The following is a 17,536-nucleotide window of genomic DNA, read 5'->3' as shown; positions in this document are numbered from 1 at the left end:
AAAGCACACTTCTGGCCTTCATGGACACAAGGCAAGTACATGGTACACACACACACACACACACACACACACATTAAAAATAAATCTTTAGCCAGGCAGTGGTGGTACATGCCTTTAATCCCAGCACTCGGGTGGCAGAGGCAGGTGGATCTCTGTGAGTTCGAGGCCAGCCTAGTCTACAAGAGCTCGTTTCAGGACAGGCTCCAAAGCTACCGAGAAACCCTGTCTCAAAAAACAAAAAACAAAACAAAACAAAATCTTTAAAGGAAAGAAGCTCATGATGACTCCTGTCCTAAGACCTATCCAGACATGCTTTGTTAGTTACTTATCTTCACACTGAACAAATGCATGGCCTAGGCAACTCTAGGGAAGGCTTCTTCTGGCTCATTGTTTCAGACGCTTCATTATATCACACGAGTGGGCATAGAGGAGCAGAACAATTCACATGGTGGTGAATCGTGGTGAAGAGGATGAAGGGGCCACTAGAAGTAGATAGGACAATATACTCACACTGCCCACCCCTAGGGACCTACTTTCTCAAATGAGGTCTTTGAACTCACCACATTCCATAATGAACATGGACAATTCTATATACAGCATTTCCCACTCCCCAAGTTTCTAGAACTTCCCCAAATAGTGCCCCCAGCTGGGACAAAGCATCCAAAACATGACCCTGTGAGGAATATTTAAGACTCAAACCATAACCCATGTTTATGGTAAGCAAGTGAGGCTGGATGTGGGATGTGGTTTCATGGGGTTCTGTTGCTTTAGCAACATCCCTAGGTCAGCCCCTCGCCCCCCTTTCCAGTGTTTCCATGTCTGGGCTCCTCGCGCCTTGCTCCACACACACCCCGTGTGCACCTTACTATCCTGTAAGCCCTGCATCCCACCCACTGCCTGATCCTGCTCACCTCTCAGTGTCCTGGAAGCTCAGAGTGAGGCAGATGTTCTCACCCGACTGACCTCTGAGAGAATGGGATAAGCTGTCAGGGAGCGAGCCCTAATAGCCAAACGCTACCTATTTCACAGTTCCACACAAGCCGTTCTGGCACACTGGGAAATGTTTGATTTTTTTTTTTTTTTATAAAGCCAGTATCCTAGGCACATATCAGAATGTAGGTGCTTAAATCCTGGATGATTCTTTGAACTATACACACTCATGGAGGCTCTTCTATATTGTACCATGACCAATAGTAAATTTGTGGTTAGGGATAACTAGTTTGCTATGTCTACTGTGACATCGTTTAAGGAAGTGGACTTACGTTAAGAGAGAATAGCTGTAAAGTAGCATTTATTGCTTTGTTGTTCTAACTTAACCTTTGATTTTGGAGATAAGCGATCAGTATAGAAAATCGTATCGGGCCACTATGTTGATTAATGCTGTACATCAACCTAGCTGAGCCAGGGGCTCAGATATTTGGATAAACACTATTACGGACGTTTGGGGATACTTTTAAGTCTGTAGACTTTGCGCAAAGCTGATTGTCTTCCCTAGTACTCAATTGAAAACCTGACTACTACGAAAGATAGACTCCCGCACAAGGAAGATTCTTTTGGCTTATGGTTTTCACAATTCATTTACAACACAGGCTCTTTCTGGTCCCACAAGAGTCGGCCTTTGAACTTGAATTGTAATCCTTTGAGTCTGCGGCCACCAGCCTCTACAGAACCACGCCCCGCCCCTTGCTACGTCCACGCCCCCAACTGGCTGAGGGGGCGGAGCCCTCCAGCCAATCAACTTCCTCCCGGGCCCGCCTCCCGCGCGTCTTTCAAAGACTTCCTTCGAGCCAATGAGCAGTTAAAGGTTAAGCCAGGGCTCGGAGGAAGAAACAGAGAGAGGATATGATTGGTTGTTCGACGGCGCCGCGCCGCCTCCCACGCGGATGGACCAATGGGCTGACGGGGGACTGACTAGGCGCGGGCTGCGACGCGGATGCTGCCAGAGCGGCCGCACTGGTTACGGCGAGCCGCGGCCAGCCATGAAGCCGGTGAGTGGGGCCGGCGGGACCCGAAGGAACCACGCCGCGGGGACAGGTGCTGGCCGGTCTCGGCTGCGTGGCTGAGCGGGCAGCGGTGCGACTCGCACAGTAACCGTTCTGCGCGTCGGGGAGGTGGAGAGTGGCGGAGCTGACCGCCTGCGGGGGCTCACGACATCCCTGTCAGAGAAGGCCAAGCCAGTAGGCTTGAAACCTCAGATGCAAAGTCTGTCACAACCCGGTTTGTGGGTGACTTGATGCCTCTGATGCAAAGGTTGTCACGACCCCGTTTGTGGGTGACGTCACGACCGCCACCCTCCCTCGGGGTCCTCTTGGGACTGCATCCTGTTCCCTGAAGGTCAGAATCACTGGGCATGGGGAAGCAGGGACGCCTAGCATGTTAGGATTTATCCACACCTGGCTGGGAGGGGTGGAGTGAACGGGCCCTACAAGCTTAAAATCTTGGGATTTTTTGGGGGGGAGGGCTGGGGGCTAGTCAGGAGTTGAAGCCTCACCTGACACCTGACTACCTCATAGCTGACACCTTATTTAAAGGGTTCATTTGGGTTCTGTTTATTTTATTTATTTTTTTTTTTTTTTTTGGTTTTTTTTCGAGACAGGGTTTCTCTGTGGTTTTGGAGCCTGTCCTGGAACTAGCTCTTGTAGACCAGGCTGGTCTCGAACTCACAGAGATCCGCCTGCCTCTGCCTCCCAAGTGCTGGGATTAAAGGCGTGCGCCACCACCGCCCGGCGGGTTCTGTTTATTTTTATACCGAAGAGCAGTCCTAAGAAACCCCAGTCCATAGCCTAAGTCAGTCGTCATGAGCTCCTCTGGCAAGACCTTTCTACAAGGGCTTGAAAGCCAAGCAGCCCGTTATTTGCTTACTCTTGTGAGTCCTGTATCCACGAGATGTCAGCTGTCCTTCACTCCTGCCTTCTGACTCCAAAGAAGAGGAATAAGCTATCTGATCTCTGAGTAGAGAGGAACTGAATACAAGTAGTGAAGCCTCTCTTTCCTCCTCTCTTGAGGTCTGCCTGCTTTCTGTCTGCTCTCTGGCATATGGGAATTCTGGGCTGTCCAGCACTGCCTGGGAAGTGTTGGATCCGTCACATTCCGGAATGATGTGGGAATCACTCAGACACACATTCTTTTTTTCCACTCAATAACACGGAAGATGGCTCCAACTAGGGAGTGGGGAAAGATATGTTTTTCTTCCATATGGAAGTTCTGCATCCAGAATTGAGCCCCAGTTGCTTAGATCAGCATGTAAGGTCGGTCTGGGTTCTTCTAATCCAGTGACTCATAAAGATGAGGGGGAGCTGGTTCACATGTGTTCACCCATTTGCTAGGCTGTATGGGGTCATTTTGTAGAAAGAGGCTGAGCAGTTCCCACTGGCCTTGTCTCTTCTGAGTCATCCCTACTGAATGCACAAGCCTCCACCACATTCTCTCTCGTGCTTTCTTTTGAGCCAGCCTGGCTATGTATTCCACTGTTCTAGATCTTGTACCTCAGTTTCCCCAGTGCTGACATCATAACTGGCTCAGCTCTTGAATCTTCACACTGACTGCTTTAACTTCCCTGTCTACCTAGAAACCTGCAGTTTCTTCAAAGCTTAGCTGGATGGTCTCTGTGAAACCCTTTGCTGCTCCCTCAATGGCGAGCCGTTCCCTCGGCTCCTCAGCACAGTTTCTGCGATTTTAGCACTTCCGCCATTCTATACTCTTGCAGACTGCTGTCTCTTTACCTATGTTAGAGGTGGACTGTGTATCACAGGATCTCCAGAGCATGTCAGCACAAGATCAATCCAAGAGGTGCTTGAAAAGGAACAGGCAGATTGCACTTCAGAGCTGCACCCGGGTGCCTTGCTTGAGATTATCCAAGGACCAAATCCAGGAGTCAGATATCCTTTTGGTCTAAGTCTAATTCTGCCCACCGTACAGTGCTATGATTAATTAAATGGTCAACACCAGTCATTTATTGATATTGCTGACAGTTCAGATTAATGACCAAAAAGACACAAGTATTAATTCACTGGGTGTTTAATCAAGGATTGGCTATGTAAAAAATCATATGCAAATATTCCTTTCAGTAATTTAATATAACATTTCTTTTGAAGCCCATTTCAATACAGGCAAGTGAGTTTGATTCTTCAGACGAAGAGCCTGTTGAAGATGAACAGACTCCAATTCAAATCTCATGGTACGTTAGCATTTCAGTGGTAATCTACAGTGTTTGATGGTACAGCAGTTCCGGGCAAGATAATTCATGTAATTGAGAATAGCAAGTCTTATTCTTAAAACGTTCCCCGAGGCGGGCTGGCGGAGCCAGCGAGCCAGCAACAAGCGGCGACAAGCGGCTACAGTTTCCCACCAGCAGGAGGGCAAGCGCCGCGCAGCTGGTGGCGGCGGTGGGTAACAGACACGTAAACACAAAGATAGGCATAAAGCATTTTATTGAGGGAGAGAGGCAGAGAGAGAGAGAGAGAGAGAGAGAGAGAGAAGAGATAGAGAGAAAGAGGGAAAGAGACAGAGAAAACGCGTACGCACGCCGCTGAAGAAACAGAAGAGGGAAGGGGCAAGATGGCGACGAGCAGGTCAGAGGTAATGGGAGTGGGCGTGGCTTGTCCCTTAAAGGGACAGGAAAGCACAACATTCCCAGGTCTTCCTTATAATAAAAAGCAGGAGACGAGACACCACAGCCCAAAGGAACTGGGGCGGCGAACTCTCAAGACTGCTTCCTGATGATTGTGGGCGTCGTCTTTTGGGGGGAGGGAGTGAGAGAAGGCTGGGTGCTGGTCGCATCCTGGCATGGCTGGTCTCTTTGCTTTTGACCATTGTCTGTGGCATGAGAATTGTCTGGTGTCCCTAAGGTATTGGCAGAACAAAAACAAAGTTAAATTAAGAAAAAAAATTTTAGGACCAGGGAATTGAGGGGGTATCTGACCTGTTTAAGATGGATTTCTTAATTCGGCTCCCTGGAACTCACGAGAACTCCTTGGGTTTGTGAAAACAGAAGTTTTAGACATATACTGACTGTGGCATAAGAGATAAATTTGATTTGAAATCTGATGAGGTCACCTTGCAAAACCTCAACCTGGCGAAACCTCTCAGCTGTCAAACTGTCAGAGATCTTTGAGAAGGATAAGACTTTATTTGAGTTACTGATTAAAAAATGACAGAGAACTTACTTGATTGGCACCCAGAGCTACTCTTTTTTTGGGTCCTCCGTGGTCGCTGAAGGTTGTATTTGACCTTTGCTGTTTAGCGCAGGGCCTGTCAGGCTGTAGAAGACCCTGTGGACTAAGAAATCTGTAGGAAGACAGGCCTACCTTGACCTGAGCAGCTAGGCTGTCGATTCCAGCGATTTCGTCCATGTCTGGAGGTCTTTACTTTAGACGAAAGGCAGGTTTTCCCAATGGTCAGCGCTCTGCAGTCGAAGCAAAATGCAGAAGGACGTTGTTCTGCGTGTGTCTGTCTTCTGTCTTCTTTGGAGGGAGCAGAGAGCTGCTACTAGGAGCCAACCTGTCTCTTTTGTTGTTGTTGTTGTGAAAAGTTTTTTTTAATAATTAAATATTTAAATATCACATTTCCCAGATCTCTGAGCAGTTGAGGGCAAAAAACTGTTTGTAATATAAGGTTAGTGGCGGAACCGACAATGGTAGAGAACAGCTTAAGAGACTTAAAAGTACATACCAGTTTAAAATGTATGGTTTTGAAGTCTGAAATGAAAGCTGGGAGTAAAACCGGGAGAGTGTGGTCACGTGACCTGGCCATCAGCTAAGATGGCGACTGCCGGTGTAGTCTGCTCTGTTGGAGAGCCGCCGTGCCATAACAAAAGCTGCAGAGGGGCAAAAGGCTGGAACTGAAAAAAAAACTGCACTAAGCCACGGCTGGAATTGAAAAAGCTGGAATTGAAAAAGCCGGGGAGCCGGTTGCTATCCAGAGCCAAAACGTGAAAACCCGCAGTACGAACACCCAGGACCGCATGGAAAAGCGTCCTTTGTCCATGGGTGGGGTGCTATGGCCTAGCTGGATCCTGGCGACCCAGAAACCAGGAAGGCTGGGGACGCCGCTCCGAGCGACACTTAACCGTAACCGTCGAGAGAAGAGAAAAGAGGAAAGAAAGGAAATGGAAAGAAAAGATAAAGAAGCTGAGGATCTGGTCCCCAGTCGAATGCACTGCACGGGAAGTGTGTGGTGCTAAGGCGAGCAGACCAGCCCCCGGGACCGATCCAAACACGGCTCTGGCAAAGGAAGCAACCGCAGCAGAACGAAAGCAACTGTAGCAGAACGGGAGACACTCACCGATGGAAGCGCCGATTGAAGCAATTAGGGAAGCTGGCGAAGTGGAAAAGAACCCGGTTCAAGAGTCACGTGGCACCAATCTTATTCTTAAAACGTTCCCCGAGGCGGGCTGGCGGAGCCAGCGAGCCAGCAACAAGCAGCGACAAACGGCTACAGTTTCCCACCAGTGGGAGGGCAAGCGCCGCGTGGCCGGTGGCGGCGGGTAACAGACACTTAAACACAAAGATAGGCATAAAGCATTTTATTGAGGGAGAGAAGCAGAGAGAGAAAGAGAGAGAAAAGAGATAGAAAGAGGGAAAGAGACAGAGAAAACGTGTGCTCACGCCGAAGAAGCAGAAGAGGGAAGGGGCAAGATGGCGACGAGCAGGTCAGAGGTAATGGGAGTGGGTGTGGCTTGTCCCTTAAAGGGACAGGAAAGCACAACAGCAAGTATTCTGCCAACCTAGAATTTTCATCTTTAAGAGATTTCCCTATTCCATGATTTATTTACTATCTGATATGAAATAAAACCACATATCTCTCTTGCGGACATTGAAGAAAAAAATCTTTGTAGAAGCCAATAAGAAGTGGAATATTTTGAAATAATCTCCCACTAAAATTTATGTATTCTTTTCGAATTAGAGAAACTATTGGAATACCAAAAATAGGGTATTTAATAATTTAGCATTAAGTTAAATCCTATTTAGTACACAGAACTATTTGTCATGTGATGTATCTATCAGCAGACCATTTAATATAAAAGCCATATCAATATAACTGCATCTCTTGCTATGACAGACTACGGCATACACAACTGAAGGGAGAAAAGGGTGGTTTTAGCCATCAGTTCAGAGGTTTCCATCCATATGTCGGGGAGGGTGTGTGGCAGGGCAGAGGAGTTCAGACCACGGCTGCCAGGAAGCAGAGTGGACAGTGACACAAGGGGCCAGGGAGGGGCATGTCCCCAAGGACATGCTTCCCAGCCAGCCGAGCCCCTCCTCCATTCCCCTTCCAGCCGTACATTTAGATTTTGAATCCAGCAAGAGATTGAGCCCTTCTTAGGACCTCCTGGCCTCACTGTCTCTAGAAATGTACTACAGAAACACGCAGAGGTGTGCCTTCCCAATCGGTTAGGTGGTCCTTAATCCAGCCAAGCTGGTCAACATCAACCATCACAATCAAAAAGAGTTTCTCTGTCAATCAACTTCCAAGTCTTGGCATGAGAGTTATGGTTGTGCCAGGGTCTGTACATCCAGCAACCAAATGGTTCCTCTCATCCCCATAAGGCCAGCGTCTCACTGGGACGTGGCTTAATGATAGAGCACACGGCTGTCAACCCCTGCGTTCAAGGCCCTGCACTGGAAATAGAAGTTCTGATCTCTCAAGAAAATGCTAAGCACTAAGAATTGTCACGAAAGGTCCTTTATTCTGTCATCAAATAAATGTTACCTACCAGGCTCCTTTTTAAACTCAAAACCGCACCTACTTTTCTGTCCCAGCTGTTACCTGTGATGCCTCTGGCTTTTCTCTAAACTCGTCTCCTGACTTACAGACAGAGCCTCTGTCCCTGGGTATACAATTAATTATTTCTGTATGACAATTTAACCAAAAAAGCTTTTAACATTGCAAAATTAATATTAAAATGGAATTTTCCAGTTCATTCAACTAAGGTTCTTACTGACTGGGCATCTCTGATCTAAAATCTTAAATAGTCCAAACCTCCAACTTTTTGAGAATCACACTGGCACTTGAAAAGATTTTTTATTCTGAGCATTTTGATTTTTAGATATTCGGATTGGGATGCTCAGTTGGCCAAGCCTTTGCAATCATTCTAGAATCACTAAACTCCAAGCTCTGAAAAACATGTGGTCCCAAGCATTTGGGATGCATACCACAGGTTACTGGCTCTACCTACCTAAAGGGGATCTTTATGGTAAACTTAAATTAGCTTGTTTTTCTGAAGATATAAATGGTATGAAAGCCCTGCTTTCCAAATTTCCAGTCATTCTAGGCCTTTGGTGTTCCCCATCTGATTAAATGGCATTTTGCAACCTCTGAAAAACGCTAAAACACACTCACTCTGTGGCAGATGCTCCTGTTGAGTAGACTAAATTTCCATTTCTAGCCTTGTTTTGTTTTGTTTTGTTTTTTGTTTTCAAGACAGGATTTCTCTGTGTAGCTTTGGAACCTGTCCTGGATGGAGTTCACTGTAGACCAGGCTGACCTTGAACTCACAAAGTTCCACCTGAGCTGGGATTAAAGGCTTGTGCCACCACCGTCCAGCTCCATTTCTAGCTTTTAAAAACTAAGCTTCGTAATTTTTCTTCACAGGTTACCTCTGTCACGAGTGAACTGCTCACAGTTTCTCGGTCTATGTGCTCTTCCAGGTAGGTAAAAACACTCGGTTGGCTTCCTAGTAATATTAGGGCAGACTTTTGTGAGATGACAGGTTGATCTCAGAGCACTGGGCAGCTTGTCTTCTGGAAGCCTTCGGGAACACCCTCCACACCAGGGCTACGCGTCTGACCAACCTAGTTCAGCGAGACTTAAAGCCCACAGCCAGGAGCTCCAGCACTGGGGTTTCTGTCAGTAGATTTTACCAATTTCTGCAGCTGTTTCTAAGATTCTAAGAAATTAATATGTATACTTAGAATGGAATTGAAACATGAATAGCCATGTAAAATTTTTGTCTACACTAGATTGTATGTGTTCAAATATGCCATATTATACAACCCTAAAATAATTTTTTTCCTTGCCTTATCTATAGGTTGTAAATTTAAAGATGTTAGAAGAAACATTCACAAGGATACAGGTAAGGTCACTATGAGAAAAACCTGCTACTAGCTTTTGTGTTTGTTTTAAACATGAAAATCTGTCAAGCTATTCTCTTCTCAATATATAAAATCGATTTTTATGACATTTCTAACTGTGAACCTCTTACATGTGAAGCGGTATCTGATGGGCCCCAGGGTTCATCATTTATCTGGGGATCACTTTGCTTGTCACAAGTCTGCTCACACATAGAAACTGTGTCTGTTCAAAGGAGAAAAGTTTGTAAATAGAAAACTGGCATACTGCGGTGCCCATGTCTTTGAACACACTGTTCCTTGCAGACTTGACTGTGGTAGCATAAATTTAGCCTGAGCTGGGAGCCCCTGGGTAGCAGGAAAGTTGTCCACCCTTGGTCAGAATAAACCAGCATGCAAGTGGGCCAGGCAGCGTGAGCCATTTTTTTTGCTCAAGGATGCTCATGCCGCTGCAGTCTCTGCTCTCTAATGATAATCCCAGCAGTCTTCCTGCATATTATATGACAGTGACAAATGGGAAATTCCATATTTCATTCTGATTGGGCCGGAATATTGTAACCTACTTAAACACTAAGAGCCTAATCACACAGAAAATAAGTATCTACGCTTGGTTTGAGTCTGACTGGTACAGAATTTTTAAACTCATCATACTTTGTCCTACTTGTTCTGGTAGGTTAAGGTTCTGGTAGTTGGTTAATGTACTTTATTTCTTACCTATCAAAAAGATGAGAAGAAAGGCATGGTGGTGCAATCCTTTAATCCAAAGGGCAGAGGCAGGCAGATCTCTGTGTGTTCAAGGCCATTCTGGTCTACGCGCAGCAAGCTCCATGCCAGCCAGAGTGACACAGTGAGACCCTGTCTCAAAATCAAAAGGAATGAAGAGTCTAATGCTTGGATTGGCCTTTGTGGTGTTTATAAACATGTTCTGCTTTAGGTATACATTTTCCATTTGGAGGACATAGCAAATACTATTTAAATCACTGGTTCAAAAACTAACCTTACACATTTTGGAGTTTCCTATTTATTTAGTGGCTTTTGTAATAGGAAGATTCTAGTTTTTTCATTAACTTTATTTTTTTAACAATGAAATCATTCATAGGATTTATTATATAGAACAGATCAAAACACTTGGTGAGAGGCCTAGAACTTCCTGTGGTGTATCCTCCCTGGAAAATCTGAAAACCACCTTATTTTAGAATCTGTCAAGTGTGTATGGAAGACAAATAGATTATCCCTTCTTCTGAAAGTTTTATTAAATATGTTAAAATTATTTTACAATTATAACACTATGATAGCTTTATCAAGATGACACTATCTAAGCGGGACATGATGGTGCATGTCTGTAGTCCCGGCACTGAGGAAGTGGGCTGGAGGACATCATGCTTCAGGCCCCCTTAGATTATACCAAAAGTCCTGACTTAGAGAACAAACACAACGAAGTGCAATCACAGCCACAAATGGAAGCTGTGTACGGAATGACACTTTCTAGTTGCCACATTCAAAAAGCTAAGACATAACTACCAGGCATGGTGGTGCACACCTTTAACCCCGGCACTCAGGAGGCAGAGGCAGGCGGATCTCTGTGAGTTCGAGGCCAGCCTGGTCTACAGAGTGAGTTCCAGAATAGCTGGAGCTGTTACAGAGAAACCCTGTCTCTAAAAACAAAAAGAAGACAAAGAAGTTAAAATTTTAATAATTTAATATATTCTACATATCATCATTTAATCAGCCTTTAAGTAGAAAGCAAATTATCCTTTTTATATTATTTTTAGTGAACAAAATAATGGGATTTATTACAACATTATTATATTTGTTCATGTTCACTTCAGCATCTTACCTTTCTCCCCCCAGGTAGTCTCCTCTGATTTCACATCTGATTAAATATATGTCTTTAAAATATAAGTTGCACATATGAGACAAAACATGTAATCTTTTTCTTCCCTCCACATTCCTCTCTTTCCTCCTCCTCCCTTTAGATCCTTTCCTTCTCCATATAATCTCTGTTCTTTCATATGTGTGCATGTGTATGTGTGTATATATATATATACACATACATACATACTAGGAATATCATACAGAGGAAATATGCAATCAAGCAAATTATTAGTAAGATCATTTCTATCTTTATTCTCTTTGTCTTTAAAGTAAGATATATGTTTTACACTTCAACTGCAAAGACTTTGTGCTTAGATAAATGTCCACAGGTTGGTGCTCAGAATTATTTGTTTTTAACTAAATAATCCAGAATGAATATTGCCATAAAGAAGGTCCAGAAGCTGGGGAACGGCTCAGTGGTTAAGAGTAGGTGCTGCTCTTGCAGGGGACCAGGATTCAGTTCCCAGAACCCACATGGGGTAGTTTTTAAACACCTGTAACTCCAGCTCCTGGAGATCTGTCACCCTCTTCTGGCCTCCACAAGCACCTGCACACATGTGCACATACCCTGACACAGACATACATATATGCACATAGTTTAAAAAGAAAATCTTTTTTTTTTTTAAGTTCCAGTATAAAATCCTAGAGAAATATTTCTTGGTTCACAGTATTAAAGTGAAAAGCTCTAAATCATTAAGGTTAGTGCAGTTAATGCCTTATTTTCTTAAGACCGAGTCTATAAAAGTAAATTCATGTTGGTATGGTTCGGTGCAGAACAGCGGAAGAACACAGGGCTTCAGCTGGAGATGATTTATAACACCTGCCCGAGAAAGGCAGGGTGAGAGCGCACATGGCTAATTCGTGGACAAAAGGACAACTTAGAATAGTGCTATCGTTCCTTCTCGAGAGTTTAAATATTAACTATTAAAAGCAGGATTTATTGCAAGGGAAACCCATGTTTTGTGTTATAGCAATACCATCAGCCTATCTTGAAATTCATTCCAAAGCATTTTACTTATAAATCAACCTGGTTTAATTCTCATCAGCTTTTGGCTCAGGTACTTTCATCAGACATATCAGATAGATTTATAGATTCTCAGCTGTTACTATTTTGGTTGAAGAATGTAACTCTATATATACTCTCTTGACTACTTAAACATGTCTGTTTTATGTGTGCATCTGTGTGTGTCTTGGTCTTGGCAGAGGAACTAAAGAGCTACGGGATCCAAGATGTATTTGTTTTCTGCACCAGAGGGGAGTTGTCAAAATATAGAGTCCCGAACCTTCTGGACCTCTACCAACAGTCTGGAATTGTCACCCATCACCACCCAATTCCAGATGGAGGGACTCCCGACATAGGCAGCTGCTGGGGAATCATGGAGGAGCTGGCCACCTGCCTTAAAAACCACCGGAAAACCCTGATACAGTGCGTTCTTTCCCTGGACAGCCCACGAGCAATATGCCAGTCACAACGCTTCCTCGCTGGCCATGACCTCCCTCCTCTTGTCAGGACTAGAGAGCTGCTGCGTGGAAAGTGCTAGCTCAGGGCCTGGTGCAGAGGAAGCAGTCAGACACTTCCTGCTACTGCCCTTCAGGAGGAACGGCAGGGAGTGCATCTGAGCATCTGAGCGCAGAGAGAGGAATTGCTCTTCACATCTCACTCAATTGTTGCCTCGGCCCATCAGCTGTTTTCATGGCAGTAAATCGCTTATCTTTCAAAATTCACAGAAAAAAAAATCCCTACAGAAAGCAGTCTTTTAAAATATGACTTCCGAGGGCTGAGGAGGCGGCCCAGTGGCTAACATATTTGCCACAAGTGTGAGGGCCTGAGTTTGATCTCCAGCACCTGAGTCAAAAGCTTGGCATGATGGAATCTCCTATAAAACAGCAGGCCCATCTCGAAGTCACGCAGAGGCAGAATTTCAGAATACACAAGTGTGTATGATTTCTTTGTAGGCATATGCAAATTAGCATCAGGTGCAGCAAGGAAAAAATACAACTTTTAGGCCCATTTTCCAAACAGTTTCAAAATTTCTTTTTCAAATATTTCACAGCAACTTCTGTTTTGTGGAGATTGATGTAGACAGGTGGATGGGTGTCCCTGCATTGGGAGAATGCTGCAGGCTCCTAAGATAAAAGCACCCAATGCATTAGGAGAATGCTGCAGGCTCCTAAGATAAAAGCACCCAATGCATTGGGAGAATGCTGCAGGCTCCTAAGATAAAAGCACCCAATGCATTGGGAGAATGCTGCAGGCTCCTAAGATAAAAGCACCCAATGCATTGGGAGAATGCTGCAGGCTCCTAAGATAAAAGCACCCAATGCCTGGGCTTTTGCTTATTTCCCTACAGTGTACTTTTTAGAGTCTTTGAAAACAATTGTCCAGCTTTGATAGCTGTTTTGCAGAACTGTTAACATCTTCACAGTGCTAGGTCATTTCCACTAGCCTTCACTGGTCTCTTCCTCCGCCTGCCTGTGTTCTAAGCCCAGGATAAACACTGCCTCAGGCAACTCTCTATTATTAACACAGGTAATGGTAAAAAAGCAAACCAAAGACCTTGGCCAGCTTCAGGATTCCAGCCCCTCCCTAACACTGATCTGTCACCTCTGTGCTTGACAGATGACGGATCATTCATTGTGTGGATGGCACTTGGTCCAGAAGCACTCAGATTTTACCTAAAAGACAAGATAGCCTTGATTCCTAGTTCTTTAGTGCTCCATTTCTCAGCCATGGGTCTTGGGGTTCAGCAGTCACTAAGGCGGCCTTTTTTGGCCCTTCCAGGTATTCAGAATCCCTCCCCATATGAATGAGCGCACACGGCTCTGGGGTGGTTAACTGTGCATGCTACTCTGTGCAGTGCTGTGCTGGGTTGCTGGAGAGGTAACAGTGGGCAGCGGAGAGGAAGTCTTGAGCTGTACTGGGATGGAATGAAAATGGATGCACCTCAAAACTCTCTTTCCCTTTCAGCTGCTATGGAGGACTTGGAAGATCCTGTCTTGGTAAGAAATAGATTTCCACTAACTCTTTAACTACAAAAAAGGCAAACTCCTTCGAGAGACCTTGTATCACTTTATAGTTCAGGAAAGAAAACACAGTGTAAGTTTATCAAGACTCGGGGATTGAGTAAAGCCTTAAACTTGTTTTTTCCTGGAAAACCTGGGTGGGTGTGCCAGCTGTTCTCAGCCTGGCCTAGGAGGATCACTTGCAAGTCTTAGCACTGTGTCTGGGTTTTCCTAATGTTCTTCCCATGAAGTGTTATGACACTGACAGAAAATGCTAAAGAATATCTGGTGCCTCAGTATAAAACTCACAGGATAGCAGGAGGAGCAGGAGCTCACGGTCATCCTTGGCTCTGTGGTGAGTTCAAGGTGAAGTAGGTTTACAGAGAGACCCTGACTCAAAAACCCCAAACAAATAGGAAACAACAATGTAGTATAGTTACTTACTGTCTATTATTTTTTTTTAATTGATTGATTTTTTTTTTAATGTATATGAGTGCTCTCTCTGCATGTCTGTCTTTATGCCAGAAGAGGGCATCAGATCCAACTAGATGGTTGTGAGCCACCGTGTGGTTTCTGGGAATTGAACTCGGGATCTCTGGAAGAGCAGTCAGTGCTCTTTAACACCGAGCGATCTCTCCAGCCTCTGTGTATTAATTTTAAAGTGTGCTGCCAAAAAATTTTATTGTAAAACAGGATAAACAAGATCCAAGTGAACAACCTGTGAAAGGATACTGCCAAAATGAAAAGACTACATAGACTGGGGTGGGGGATGGCACAGCATTACGTGGTAAGGGAACACATCTAGAATATGTAGCGTACCCATACAGATAGACTAACATGAGAAGACTGTACATAGAATGGGGGTGGGTGGGGGATGGCACAGCATGTACGTGCTGAGTACATCTAGTAGCGTACCCATACAGATAGACCAACATGGCAACTAAACAGTGAGCAAAGGACCTGAGTAAACATTTCCCCAAAAAGCACATGAGAACGGTGTGCAGTAATGTCAGCTAGCTATGGCTGCGATGTTAAAATGGAAAGAATCAGCGTGCACTCCAAGAAACAGGAGCTCAGCACTACTGTTGGGGATGTAAAACAGAGCAACTGCTCTTTAAAATTAGTCTGTTTCTCAGCCACAAAAACAGAGTTACCATGACTTAAAACTCTACTTCTAGCTCTGTACACAAGAGAAATGCAGCCCGCATTCACACAGAAATGTGTGTAGCGACAAAGCCGTTAGTATGAATCACGTAAGTCTCAAAAGCGCAGACTATAGTGTCTGTCTTTTAGCAATCATACTGAACAGAGTTTGCTGTGGCCACGAAGTCTAATTGACTATCTAGTCTCTTTACAACAAAAGCAAACCAGTTTTTAATAACCCATTATTCTTCTGTCATGTTCTCAGTAGCTGCTTGTCTCCTCCTATACTTGTCTGACTCAGTATCACCACAGCAAGCCATAGACAGCCTTCGAGATGTCAGGGGATCTGGGGCCATACAGACCATCAAGGTAAGAGGGCCTTGAGCTGACATTCCAAATTCTGATGCTCATATATGGGTTTACCTTTTGCATTTACGTGTAAATACAACCAAGCTATCTGCACAAGCCACTGAATTTTGAACAAAATAATGATGTTAAGCTCTGCGTTTTGCTTGCTGAGGGATGTGACTATTCAGCTCTGCCCCAGTCAGTTGTGGGGATGATGCTCACACTCGGTCAGGAAATGGCTACTGTGACCTTCATTTTCTTGGGGAGACTTGCAGCCCAAGCAATCTAAAGACCTTCTGTGCCCGTGACACGTTGATGAGTGGTATCAAAACTGCGCAGCAGTGCTTATTTTATTGTCTGTTGCCATGGATACCAGATGCCTTCCATTCTCCTGAACATGCAGGAAGAAGGCAGCAGCACCACACCAGATGTGACAATCACGGATGGCCCAAGTTCATCTGCCCACCCCCAACCCCGTGGTACCAGCTTAGCCTGTTATCAGCCTGGTGCTCACGAATCCTCACTCACAGGCTGCCTGTGGTCCAGTCTCCCTTCCCTGGGTTAACGGACTACACCAGCATCAAGTACTGGGACTTACTGTACTAACTCATTCATTCAGGTCAAGCAAACTGCTTCTCAAGGTTTAAACATGGCCATTCATAAAATACACCTTACTGCGTCTACTTCTCTACAGAAGTTCTGAAAATAGAACTCCCTTTATTCTGTTAGCATCAAATACTTCTAATTTAGGAAGTTCAGTCTCCTTTTTCTAACAAGAGCCATGGTCCGATATGTACGCACTATACACGTGTCACCGAGAACGAGGCCCACACTCGTGGGCGTCAGCTCATCCCCTGGACATCCCATAGCTAATGGGCCCTCCCCACCTCTCCCAGGAAAGCCAGCATGGCAGGGTTTCACTATCAGGGATGGTGGCTATCAGCTGTCTTTTGGAAAGAGAATTCAACTTCAATAAATCATCAAAAAGCACTTACTTAGCTTATAATGTATAATGATGTTTGGTTTTTAAATTTCTTATTTATGAAAATTATCCCAAATGAATTATCATCAGAAGTACCAGTAGCAGGGCTGGAGAGATGGCTCAGTGGTTAAGAGCATTGCCTGCTCTTCCAAAGGTCCTGAGTTCAATTCCCAGCAACCACATGGTGGCTCACAACCATCTGTAATGAGGTCTGGTGCCCTCTTCTGGCCTGCAGGCATACATGTAGACAGAATATTGTATACATAATAAATAAATAAATAAATATTTTTTTTAAAAAAAAAGAATATTTACAAGCATGCCCTAATGACTTCTTTAAAAAAAAAAAAAAGTACCAGTAGCAGCCAGGTGGTGGTGGCGGCACACACCTTTAATCCCAGCACTCAGGAGGTAGAAGCAGGCGGATCTCTGTGAGTTCGAGGCCAGCCTGGTCTACAAAGCCAGTTCCAGGACAGGCTTCAAACTACAGAAAAACCCTGTCTCGAAAAACCAAAAAAAGGGGGGCAGGGAGCACGAGTAGCTTGGGCTTCTACAAATACCTGTTAGACTGTGTCACTGTTGTTAGAGAATGCCCTCCTCCATATTCAGTAGTGGAAAAAAAAAAAACACACAAGCAAAAAGTAGGCCCTTCCACATTGGACAGAAGATGCCCTTTGACTATTAGTCTCAGCAATAAAGGAAGCATTGTATAGACTTAGAAAACCCTCTTGTGAATTCCATCCTGCCTTTCAGTAAGGGTAGCTTCCTTACCCAACCTCACCTCTGACCCTGCCCCTCCCACCTCCTGGTTTGGCCAGCACCTCCTCCTCCTGTTCTTAGCAAGTATGGGGTCTATCAACTCTGGTCCTAGTTTTCTGGACTTCAACGTATCTTTACTTTTTTTTTCCAGCAATATAATTATCTTCATGAGTTCCGGGATAAATTAGCTACATATCTATCATCAAGAGATTCACTATCAAGATCTGTGTCCAGATAATGAAGATTTCAAATACATGCCTACATGCGAAGTTCCCAAGTTCTTTAGCATAATTTGTATTGAAGCAAAACCACTAGTGCTACCATCCTGAATATAAATGTTATGTGTGGATCCTCCAAAAGC

The 17,536-nt window shown here is 44.7% G+C and overlaps 1 protein-coding gene across 2 annotated transcripts; it reads left to right on the top strand.

Moving 5' to 3' along the window:
- The first annotated feature begins 1,932 nt into the window (after nt 1-1,932).
- Nucleotides 1,933-17,536, top strand: Cdkn3 (cyclin dependent kinase inhibitor 3). Of its 2 annotated transcripts, none has more exons than XM_057786488.1 (8): nt 1,933-1,988; nt 4,095-4,177; nt 8,593-8,648; nt 9,029-9,073; nt 12,147-12,369; nt 13,912-13,943; nt 15,358-15,458; nt 17,327-17,536. In XM_057786488.1, the coding sequence occupies exons 1-8, from the start codon at nt 1,980-1,982 to the stop codon at nt 17,411-17,413; spliced, it is 636 nt and encodes a 211-aa protein (XP_057642471.1). In that variant the 5' UTR covers nt 1,933-1,979; the 3' UTR covers nt 17,414-17,536. The 2 variants fall into 2 exon arrangements, with proteins under 2 accessions (XP_057642471.1, XP_057642470.1); XM_057786487.1 differs by having other exon boundaries at nt 15,355-15,458.

The sequence above is a fragment of the Chionomys nivalis genome, chromosome 12, assembly GCF_950005125.1.
Source record: "Chionomys nivalis chromosome 12, mChiNiv1.1, whole genome shotgun sequence".
NCBI lineage: Eukaryota > Metazoa > Chordata > Mammalia > Rodentia > Cricetidae > Chionomys > Chionomys nivalis.
This window is presented reverse-complemented; position numbering and strand designations above follow the sequence as displayed.

Excerpts from the sequence above, each read along its gene's own strand:
- Cdkn3 (XM_057786487.1), top strand. Across the intron at positions 4,178-8,592 it reads ACTCCAATTCAAATCTCATG|GTTACCTCTGTCACGAGTGA; the intron begins GTACGTTAGCAT and ends TTTTCTTCACAG. Across the intron at positions 8,649-9,028 it reads CGGTCTATGTGCTCTTCCAG|GTTGTAAATTTAAAGATGTT; the intron begins GTAGGTAAAAAC and ends CCTTATCTATAG.